The sequence below is a fragment of the Lynx rufus genome, unplaced genomic scaffold (genome assembly GCF_022079265.1).
Source record: "Lynx rufus isolate CCGP_SWC_20201006 ecotype Redwood Valley unplaced genomic scaffold, mLynRuf1.p SCAF_6, whole genome shotgun sequence".
In the NCBI taxonomy this organism is placed as follows: domain Eukaryota; kingdom Metazoa; phylum Chordata; class Mammalia; order Carnivora; family Felidae; genus Lynx; species Lynx rufus.
In genome coordinates this window covers 45831071-45843158 of record NW_025814878.1, presented here as the reverse complement: position 1 = coordinate 45843158, position 12088 = coordinate 45831071, and the positions used below count along the sequence as shown (strand labels likewise).

The 12088-nt window shown below is 41.3% G+C and overlaps 1 protein-coding gene across 1 annotated transcript in view; it reads left to right on the top strand.

Annotated features, from left to right (window-relative positions):
- Positions 1-10885, top strand: part of SLC16A10 (solute carrier family 16 member 10) — a 116618-nt gene extending 105733 nt beyond the window's left edge. The window contains exons 5-6 of the mRNA XM_047101268.1: positions 7633-7861; positions 10653-10885. Coding sequence (XP_046957224.1) covers positions 7633-7861; positions 10653-10885 — 462 coding nt within the window. The remainder of the gene's footprint in view (positions 1-7632; positions 7862-10652) is intronic.
- Positions 10886-12088: the final 1203 nt, after the last annotated feature.

Sequence of the window (12088 nt, the reverse complement as noted above, 5' to 3'; positions counted from 1 at the left end):
TCTTTTGAACTTTTTTACTGCAGATTGCCTCCTGGGTGTTGAGGGCTGTGCACTACGCAAATGCTAATTCCAAGCTCACACGGACACTCACTTGACAAGCACTTAAATGACTCCTCCGTGCCAGACACTGTGCTAAATGCTGCGGATGAAGCATGAAACATGGTCTGTGCCCTCAGTTAGTCGCTAATGGTCTCATGGGGAGACAGTGTTGCAGCAAAGTGGAATAATGGCTATGCTAGACGGGTGATAGAAACATAGGCACCAACTATCTGAATCACTAGTGAGCAGGCTTCCTGGGCTGGTGTGGTATTAAGAGGTGAGTGGTGGTCAGAAAGAGAAGGAAGATAGAGAAGTGTATTCCAAGCAGAGGAAACCACATGGGCAAAGAGGTGGAGGTGTGACATAGTATATTATGTCTGCGAAACTGAGTGTTTGAATGGAATAAAGGGAGAGCGATAAACTGGCTGGGGGGGGGGGGAGGAGGGGGAGGAGAGGCAGGAGCCGGGTTAGGAGAAGGATGACACTATCCTGAAATCTACCAGGAGCCACTAGAGGGTTTTAACCGAGGGAGTGACATGACGGGAGTTGTATTTTATTAAGCTTAATGCAGTGGCTGTGAAGGGTGGATGACGTGGGAGGGCAGGAGCTCAGGCAGTCACAAAAGGCTACGTGTTGTGCAGCTCTGTTTTGGTGGAGTGGCCAGAATAGGCAGTGCCACAGAGACAGAGTGGATTCCTGGTGGCCCGGGGCTGGCGGGGGCGGGCTGTGGGGAGTAACTGCTACAGGCTATGGGGGTTCTTCCTGGGGTGATATATTCCAAGGTTAGGCAGTAGTGATAGTTGTACAACTTTGTAAATTCAGTAAAACGTACTGAATTATTTACTTTAAATGGGTGAATTTTATGGTATGTGAATTTATCTCTATCAAGCTGTTATTAAAAACAACAACAACAACAGAGTGGAAGCAGGGGTACTAGCTGGAGACCATTGAAGCAGTCTAGGCAGGAGGAACCAAGGCAGAAACACTGGAATCAAACAGCAGTAAAACAGGGATATGGGAGTAAGAGTTTGATGGAGCCACCAAAGCTGGGTCTGAGATTTGTGGCTCCGGTAACAGAATGGATGGTTGTGCTATTGCGTTTAAGATGAGTCATTTCAGTAAATCGGAGTAAGACGTGGAGTTCACTTTTGCCATGTTAAGTTTTTGGTGCTCATGGGAGAGCCATGTTGCGTCTGGAGCTCCTGAGAGAGCCCGAGGGACCTGTGGGACTTTGGCATTTGTGGGCTGTATGGGTAAGCGGAGGACGAGGGATGTGCATGAAGACTGAAGGGAGTGGCCAGCTTACTGGGAAAGAAGCAGGGCACAGAGTGTTTCAGGGACAGCAGTGGTCAGCAGTGTCGGTAGCTAGTGACAGGGCAAGCACATTAAAGGCTAAAAGGTTTTCACTGCATTTAGCAACAGAGTTTCAGTGGCATGGCAGGTGCTAAAGACTGATCATGATTAGCTGAAAAAATGGAAATGTAGACTACTTTGCCCAACAGCTTGGCTGTGGGAGGAGAGTGTAGGGGAGCCCGGGGAAGGGGGCAATTTGGGATTGGGGAATTGAGCGTGCCAGCTCACTGTATAGATGGGAGGCAGTATTTGAGCTGGGCTTTGAAGTAGAGCTGGGATTTAGGTGCAGGAAAATGATTGGAAAAGGCATTCATTACAGATAAAGAAGCTTCCATTAGATGATTTGAAATCACCCAGCCGCCATTTATTGAGTACTTCCATGTGCCAGACAATGAACTAAGTGCCCCACATGCAATCTCCCTTGTTCCTTGCACCAGCCCTAAGAGGAAAGTATCGTTGTTATTTCCACTCAGAGGTACAAACCCTAAGGAACAGAGGCTGACTCACTGTGGGTGTCTGTGTGGAGGTCCCGGCAGCCAGCTGCAGAAAGGAGTCTGGTCACATAGCAGAAGGGAGAGTAGACAGCTGGTAGAGTGCTACTTTTACAAGTATTTACTGTATTATGATCGTTCCCCCCTTTTTTAGGACCTAACTGTGGGTATTCTTGTGGAACATTTGGTTTTGTTCTCAAGTGTCAAGAGAACCCTCTAATGGACATTCGATGCATTACAGACTTAAAAATACTTATTTTGAGAAAGAGAGCACACAAGCAGGGAGGGGAGGGGCAAAGAGAGAGAGGGAGAGAGAGAGAATCCTAAGTAGGCTCTACGCTGTCAGTGCAGCCACCCAGGCGCCCCTGTATTACAGACTTTCAGCTTCCTTTCATTCATGCAAAGGATTGTGTCTACTGTGCTCCAGCCTAGACCTTGGTGGGGTGATACAAACAAGACACACGTGGTCCCTGAGTTCCTGGAGCAATACTGGAGGCAGGAAAAATGAAGAACTCAGGAAGACGGGGAGAGTGACAAGGGAAGAGGTTGGAAAGCTAGGAGGGGCCAGATTATACAGGGCCTTGAAAGTCAAACTGAAGAGATTTTGCTTTAAGTGTTGTGGGTCTTTGTTGGAGAATGAAGTGGTCTGATTTCACATTTTAAGTCACTGTGGTTGTTCTGTCTCTGGAGGATAGATTACTGGGGTGGAAGCAGTAATCCATTCTCCACAGCAGCATATGCTGAGTCACGAGTGACATGACTGCATTTCAGAGAGCCTGTGAAGGAGAAAAAAGGCCTTCAGTGTGTCTTGTGTGTCCTGTGGCTGCTGGGAGTGCGCTCCTCCTGTGAACACAGTGGCACAGGAACCAACACAGGCCTTGCCCGTGTGGCTACTGGACTCACTCCTTTGTATCACTCCCCTCCTCTGTCTCTCCTTTTTCCTGGCTTCCCTGCCCACCTGCCAACCATTCGGTGTGGCTTTTGATTCTTGGCTGTTCTCTGCTGTTGCCAGCTCCAGCTCTGCCTGTTTGCTTCCTCCTCTTTCTCTTTCCCTCAATGGCTGGCTGCCTTTTGGCCTAGCCTTTAAAAGTTGGAATGCTCCCACTCCTTACCTTGCTGTCGTTGGTGGTGCAGACATGCCCACTGCCTGCTTTTGTCTGTTATAGCCCAACTCCTCCCTGTCTCCTAGCAGCTGGGCACAGATCACACCTCACAGCCTCCCACACGGTCTAATTTCTGGTCACAGGCATCTTGGGTTTGGGAGGCTGCGCAGCAGAAAAGCACACAGGCTCTGGAGACATGAGTTCAGCCCAGTCCTTGCACCAGCCGTGTTCAGAACTGGCAGAGGGCTGTGGTAAGGATTCATGGTGACAGCTTATGTAAAGTGCCAGCCCAGAGTGGAGGATTAATGCATCCTTCCTTTTATTGTGTGGTTGGCGAGGGGCAGACAGGGGGAGAATCCCAAGCAGGCTCCAAGCTGCCAGCACAGAGCCCAACGCAGGGCTTGAACTCACGAAACCGTGAGATCATGACCTGAGCCAAGATCAAGAGTCAGATGCTTAACCAACTAAGCAACCCAGGCGTCCCCTTTTTATTTCATCAAATACTGAAGCAAAACCTGATTTGGAACAGATCTTAAGAAAGGAGACTTTGGTTATCCTGAACTAGAGATCTTTGCTTATAGATCACTTAGCTTATAGATCACTCACATTTTGCTTAAGAGTTCTGAATTTAAACTCTGTCAAGGTCCTGGTTTCCAGGTATTTTCAGCTAACATTTTGTTTTTTAAGTTTATCATTTCTTTTGAGAGAGAGAGGGACAGAGAGAGAGCACAAGGCAGGGGGGAGGAACAGAGAGAGAGGGAGAGAGAGAGAATCCGCACTGTCAGCACAGAGCCCAATGTGGGGCTCAGACTGATGAACTGTGAGATCATGACCTGAGCCGAAATCAAGAGTCAGACACTTAACTGAGCCACCCAGGCGCCCCCAGCCTAACAGTTTTAAATGCTGAAGAGATGACTGAATTGCATTATATGGAATTATAATGGTGAAAGGCTTTCTGCTCTGGGTTCCTAGCCAGAGGCCCTGAAAGTCTGGAAACTTTATATTGAATAAATTTGTAGGAGCAACACTTGAACCTAACTCTGGCCAGCTTTATGTCTGCCTCTGAAAATGCCTCCTGCTTATTCAGGTGCAGCTCATTTTTCCTCTTGAGCTATACTTAGATTCCTGAGCAGAACTTAAACTGACATTTCTCCAAGAATGTTCTCTTTGTGATAGAAATAGGGAAGGGTAATATAAAAAAAACAATTTTTTTTTGTTCTTAAAGTATGTAAACTAACTCAAGCAAGGGGTTATTCTTCTAAAGCCTATAATATTGTGACAGAAGATATTTCCTTGGATGGTTTTAAGAAAACAAAAGCAAGAAATACATCTCAACTGTCAATGCCTTATTAAATTAAATGTCATTGCCAGAGATTAGAAGAGAATTAGGAGCCTCTGAATACCTTATTTAAATCTAACCAGAGTTGCTGTGTTTGAGGAGAGGAAAACAGACTGTAGTAATACTAAATTTATTCATCTTTCAAAATGGCGCATCTACAAATCAATATTTGATGTATGGATCAATGTGTTTTTTAATAGGTTTAATTTATTTAGCAATCTCTACACCTAACATGGGGCTCAAACTCACGACCCTGAGATCAAGAGTTGCACGCTCTTCTGACTGGTCCAGGCAGGTACCCCGGGATCAGTACTTATTTGGGGGAAGTGATGAAGTATGGAACCTCTCATATGAACAGTTTGCAAGCTATTTTCCGAGAAATGCTAAAGAATAAATGTGTAAATTCCTGTGAACTCCATTCTTAAAGAAAAACCAAGAAATTTTACTTTTAAATAAAAATTTCTATTTAAGTTATTAAAATTTAACAGTTTCAAATAATAACTAACAATTACTGCCAAGTAATTAAAAAAGAAGATAATATAGTTTGGATTGAGGAGAACTTGTAGTCAGGTAAAGTATTAAGAAATGATATGGTTCAAATATATAGTAATAAATTCAAAACTCTTAAGTGAATGATTTTTTACAAAACTAACCAAAGAACAAAAATTGCAAGGGGCCAATGATGTATAGAAAAATCAGGATAACCACCAAAAGTAAAGCACCTGGGTCTCATGTTACATAAGTTTGTCCAAGAAAAACATTCATTTATTGAGCACAGTTGACTTTGTGCCAAGTAGTATGCTAGGATTTCACTAATTCACTCTGGTTCTCTTACCTTGGAAGAGATTTGTACTAAACAAAATAGTAAAAGAATAGGAAACATTCAAAGAAAAGAATATTCTTGAAAGCTAACACATAGCATAGTTACAGTGGCATGGTTGTGAATGTTTGGTCTGTGGTAATGTGGCCCCACAGTGTCCTGAAGTTTTATTGTAGATCCTCTGGAGTTTGTGATAATAGAGATAAGTTTCTAAGATTCAAATGACTTTCCATGTTTATCTCCTTTTGTTTTGCAGGTAGAGTTAAAAAATGTATATAAAATTAAGACTACTTAAAGTATGGTTATTTTATCAATAACTCCTGAAATCTTTACCTACTTATGAATTTCAACCCACTTTCTACATTTTGATTTATTTTTAGATATGTTTGTATAGATGGGAAGCATCAGGAAGCCTTTTTACTGGCTCAAGGTCACAGAATGCTGGAACCTGGTCTTGTTCCTCTGGGCCTTTAGTTCTTTCCAACCTATCAGGCTGCAAGCCCAATAATATCCATGCAAGAAATTCTGTATGTGGTTTCATTGAAGTTGGGGTAGAGACGAGGATGTTTAAGTAGAAAATAAAAAATCAGGAGAATGGGAGATTGTGTTCTTTGGAAAATGTGAGTGCCAGGCTTATTTTTCAACAACCAACTCGGAGTCTTATACTAATCATTATACCATAAAGCCATGTTTTAACCATGAAGAAAAATTTTCAGTTGCATGGTGTGATGGTGTCGAAAAGAGATCTAACCTGGAGTTTGAAACTTTTTTCAAGAGCATGTTTCTTATTGTGGGGTCAGTGGACCACTTGTATTAAAGTCATCTGGAGAGCTTGGCCAGACTGCTATTCCTGTATCCCTTCACTCAGTCTGCAGCTTCAGGAACTCCTCAGGTGATCCTGATGTGTACTAGGTTGTGAGGGGCTGCCCTGAGGTGAGCTACCGAGCTTGGTACGCTGTAGGTGTGCCTAGTGGGTCCTAGGAAAAACAGAATAGGCAAAGATGGTGATCCAGATGGCTGCTTCATGGTATTTCCCTTCCCCCCACCCCCCTGTCATTGAAGGGTATCCTCTAGGAACAGTAGTTCCTTCTGCTCTCTACTACTACCTGTGTAGACCAAGGGTTCCAGGATGGGCACGTTTGGGCGCATTACTACCCCTCTTCCAGAATCACTATCTGCATCTGTAAAATGGGCACAATATTAGTATCCACTTCATAAAGTTGTTAGGAGATTATTAAAGTGCCTAGAACAGTGCCTGGCATTTAATAAACAATAAATGATAGCTGCTATTATATGCATATTTTTCAAAAGCTTGATGCATTTTGAAACATTTCTTCTGCTGCCTAGTGAATTGTCGAGTTTTAATTCATTCTTTGCCTAAAGAAAGTTATTGAATTGTTTGCTTCTTTTTTTGTATTCACCATACTTGGAGTATACAACTATGGCAACATCTAGAACACTTGATGTGCACTTGTTTCACGTGTTCATCTCCCCACAGCCCAAGGGTAGGGACCAGGTATTATTCACATAGCACACAGCACAGAGCTACCAAATGGCAGGCAAAATTAAATGTTCGGTTCTATTAACTACTCTAACGTTAAAATGAAAGTATTCCATGGCTCAAAGTATTTCCAAACCTTAACTCTGGAGGCTTAAATAGGATATACCTATGCTGTATCACCAGAAAACAGTGTTTGAAAGTATCATTTGTTAATCTTATTGATTTACACTATCAAGTAAAATAGGATTAGAAAATTTAGTTCTTCAATGTTATAGCAGAATAATTTGTTTTTCATTGCATATTATACATATTTCCTATGACCGTCAGAATTTAATTAGAATTTGAATAATCAAAATTCAGTACATATTTGTATAATACCTATCAAATCATAGTTACTTATTTTAATCTCTCACTTGGTCTGAATATCTGGAATATGTCTGGAATATTGGCAGGCAATGTATTCTAAATTATTTAAATATCTAAACCTTACATCATTGCATTCCCCGAACTGGAAGCTTTGTGATCTGATCTGATCTTGCTGGCATATTTTCCTTTTGCAAAGGACTAACACCAGTAGAGTATATATAATTTCAAAATCAGATGTTTGATGAATGCATTTGAGCCAATACTCAAAGAACAGATATTTATTGAGCGCTGACCAGGTGCAAGATTCTTAAACCTTAGAATATCTAGTCCAAAGAGGACTTGTACAGATTCTGACCTCAAAGAACTTACAGGCTGGAGGGGAACGTAAATACGTAAAAATACTTACTTTATTCTTAATGGAAATTTTAAGAAAGTGCTAGGGGAACTTAGGGGAGATGATTATGGGGATTGATTACATAAAATCAAGGTGAATTGGGCCAGGGAGGCAACTCTTCCAGGGAGGAGTCAGTTAATATTCCTAGGCATGCATGTTGCTCAGTAATTGCAACATCTACTTTTCCTGAGAGCAGAGTTGACATTGTGGTGGTGTCTTGTTCTAGGTACTCTCCTTTTTCTTCATTGGTCTGATGTCCATGATGATTCCCCTGTGTGGTGTCTTTGGGGCCCTCATTGCTGTCTGTCTCATCATGGGTCTCTTCGATGGATGCTTCATTTCCATTATGGCTCCCATTGCCTTTGAGTTAGTTGGTGCCCAGGATGTTTCTCAAGCAATTGGATTTCTACTTGGATTCATGTCTATACCCATGACTGTGGGCCCACCTATTGCAGGTAAATGTAATGGTTCTCCAGTAATTATATGTAAAATATATTATGATCTATTGGTTGGTGGTCTTTTGCTTTTGTATGTGCCTTATTGATAACATTTTTAATAAGACCAGCTGTAGATGGCATGTTGAAAAAGTTTGCTGAGGAGTCTCTCTTATCCTTATTGATAATCTGACACAGTAAAGTGTGTAATTGCAATCTTCTGGGCTTTAAGCTTTTACAATTCCTGTATTTCACTTAGTATGTGTTTTGGAGAAATGGGAACATAGTTTCTTTAAAAAAAGAGGTGAAGATTCTAAAAGATTTCTAAATATGTATGCTTTGGGCAAGAGATCGTATCCCCCCTAGAAATAATTAATGAAAAATACCATTTAGTGGAAACAACTCAAATGTCCATCAGTGGATGAATGGACAAACAAAATGTGGTGCAGCCATAAGGGGATATTATTCGGCCATAAAAAGGAATGAAGTATTGTACCAATACATGCTACCAGGTGATGAACCTTGAGAACATTATGCTAAGTGAAAGAAGCACAAATACAAAAGGTCACATAGTGTATGATTTTATTGATATGAAATATCCAGAGTAGGTAAATCCACAGAGGCAGAGAGCAGATTGGTGGTTTCCAGGGGCTGGAGGGAAGGGGGAGTAGGGAATAACTGCTTAACGGGTATGGCATTTCCTTCTGGTGTGATAAAAATATCTGGGGACTAGATAGAGGTGGCGGTTATACAACACTGTGAATGTGGTAAGTGCCACAGAAATGGTTAATTTATGTTATGATGCATTTCACCTTTAGAAATCGTCTCAATAGCATAAAATTGTCTCATGTTCAATATCCCTGGGGTGCCAGTAAATTATTAGATTAGAATCTGATAAAATTAGGATAAAATTCAAATGTATTTATTATCGTTGGTGTTTGGCATGTAAGGGGCTCAGAGAAAGTTCATTCTCGTGTCCAGAATCGCACATATCTAGCAACTTTTCCCGCTGGGAACCTAGTCACGAATCAAGCACACAGAGTCACTAAAGGTCACAGTCTCCCTGTAGGAGGAGAACCCTCCAGCCTTTCTTCCCCTGCCTGCAGGTAATAGACTATTCACACTATTTTTACACCTTACAAACGTAGATTTCTAGGGTTTCCAAGTCAAAAGCAGATAATAAGTAGCACTTTGGTAGGAATGATGTTTGCAACTAGAAATGACTGATAACAGACCAAGAATAAGGAGATAACTGGAAACTTCCTAAGTTGGCAGAACAGCACCCAGCAACTGGCAGCAGAAAGCTCTTGACTCCTCAGGAGCTTCTGACGGATCATAGTATTACAGTCCAAACATGATGACTGGTGTTCATAAGGAAGGAAAGGGTCAGTATATACAGAATATTCTGACTCAGAAGATAAGAAAATTGTAGATTTAGATATATTGTATATTTTATGTTTCTATCTAGAATAAATGCACACTTCATGTGTCGGTACTTGACAGATTCTCAGCTGTTTATTTAGAAAAGTCAGATACTCCATACGGTTTGTTCCCTGGACATTTCTGATAACTTAGGTCTTATGGTAAAAGTTACAAAAGTTTAAAAACACTAAGATAGGGGCACCTGGGTGACTCATTTGCTTAAGTGTCCGACTCTTGGTTTTGGCTTGGGTCATGGTCTCGCGGTTTGTGGGTTCAAGCCCCACTGGGTTCTGCACTGACACTGAGGAGCCTGCTTGGGATTCTCCCTCTCTGCCCCTCCCCTGCGCGCGCGTGCACGCTCTCTCTCGAAAATAAATAAATAAACGTTAAAAAAAAAAAAAACCACTAGGATAACTTTTAAAATCTGGATTTTGTGGGGTGTCTGGCTGGCTCAGTTGGTAGAGTATGTGACTCTTGATCTTGGGGTTATAAGTTCGAGCCCCATGTTGGGTGTAAAGGTTACTTAAAAAATAAAATCTTAAAAAAAATTTTTTTTAATGTATTTATATATTTTTGACAGAGAGAGACAGAGCACATGTGGGAGAGGAGTAGAGAGAGAGGGAGGCAGAATCTGAAGCAGGCTCCAGGCTCTAAGCTGTCAGCACAGAGCCCGACGGGGGGCTGGAACTAATGAACTACGAGATCATGACCCGAGCTGAAGTCAGACATTTTACCAACTAAGCCACCCAGGCACCCCAAGAATAAAATCTTTTTAAAAAAACCTGGATTTTGTTAGAGAAATTAGAAATAAGGAGTATTCAAAAGAACCGTTTTTAGAAGCAGAGCCCAAGGATCTATTAAAGTGCAAACATATATTCTTATGTTTTACTCCCACGTGCTGATAAATATATGTAACAGTCTAACTTTTTCATCCTCTTAGATCTATAATTTTTGTTACGATTTCGGATCATAATTTTAAATATAGTTTCATGTTATTTCATAAACAAATAGGCCTAAGAAAGATGTGAAATGTAGACGTTGTAAGGACCATTACACCAAAGGTCAGAATATCCCCAAATGGCCTTTGAATGGTTTTGAGAAAGCCAAAGCTTGGTTGCAAATATTTTTTTCCATGTAATAACTTGGTATGAAAACCCATAGGCTTGTAGTCTGTGACGAGATTAAAGATCTAAGATCTTTTCCTTCCTCCTATCAGGAAAGGTTTTTACCTCAGACCCATTTCCTAGGCAATGTCTGATATTTGAGATGGTTGAACTAGTCCTGCTGAGATGAAGTTGTTAGCTTAGGAGGAGGCCATCAGTGTGATTGATCTGAGACCCCTAAAAGCCACACTTGGTTCTCTCTTGGTGACAGTTTTTTCCCTTCCCAGGGTTACTTCGTGACAAGCTGGGCTCCTACGATGTGGCATTCTACCTCGCTGGAATCCCTCCCCTTATTGGAGGTGCTGTCCTTTGTTTTATCCCATGGATCCACAGTAAGAAGCAAAGAGAGATTGGTAAAACCACTGGAGGAGAAAAGATGGAGAAAATGTTGGAGAACCAGAACTCTCTGCTGTCAAGCTCACCTGGAATCTTTAAGAAAGAATCTGACTCTGTTATTTAATGTCTTATATACCTCCACCAGACTGGACTTGCTTTAGGAAGTTTAAGCAAGTTTCCCTTTTATATGAATTGCAAATTTCCTATTTTTTTAATTACATCTTAAGAATAGCACAATAATTGGGAAATAGAACCCTTATTACTACAAGAACCATTTCTGCCACAGAATAGCTAGCTGTTTGATATTTCCATGAGTTTGGGGGCAGAGACTATGGTATATGAAAACATGTCTGAAAGTCAAATATTAAGAGAATTGAAGCTATTCCAAAGCAACTTTGGAAACTGTGAATGCTAATAAGCTTATACAAATATTTAAAAATACCTCGGGGCGCCTGGGTGGCTCAGTTGGTTGAGCGTCCGACTTCGTTCGGCTCAGGTCGTGTTCTTGCTGTTCGTGGGTTCAAGCCCCGCATCAGGCTCTGTGCTGACAGCTCGGAGCCTGGAGCCTGCTTCGGATTCTGTGTCTCCCTCTCTCTGCCCCTCCCCTGCTTGCACTCTATCTCTCTCTGTAGAATAAATAAATGTTTTTAAAAAATTAAAAAAAAATACCTCACGCTATACTGAAAGGGTTGCAATTTGGTTAGGACTGGAAATAACATTTATCGTCTCACATGGTGTTTTTAGTTCTGGTATCTCCGTTTTAATTTCTTCTGCTATTTGGAAACTTTTTACCTTTAAGCCTGGATTCTAGATAATGTCAGACCTACCTAAACCTCAAGTCTATGTTAAAGTTGCTTGCCTGCTGTTAAGTAAGATATGAAATTAAGTTATCCTGACTTGCTTCAGTGTCAAGGGAACTTCTTGGTGCTGATGGTAGTAACACTGTGTTCAGATTCAGTATATGTGAGATGAAAAGGATCCTGTTCATTAGGGCAGAGCAATTTGGAAATCAGGCGCTTCTTCCACTTACTTTTTGTTCTCTTTTGGTTTGCAGTATGTTTTACTCAGGTAGCCAGAAACACCCCAAATTTCTGAAATTGTTTAAATTTTAACAATAAAGTAAAATAGAATGAATGAAAGAGATTCTGGCAGTTTTAACATAGAATTTTTCTGGCTTCTGACTTTGTTGGCACTAGACTTGACATTTCAGCAGAGTCTTACTGAGCATGTTATCAAGTTGCAGTTTCAGGTGCAAATGGCGAAAAAAATCTTTTAATCATGCAGAAGGTATTTTTGATGGAAATAATTGCTCAAATTGGTTTATAAA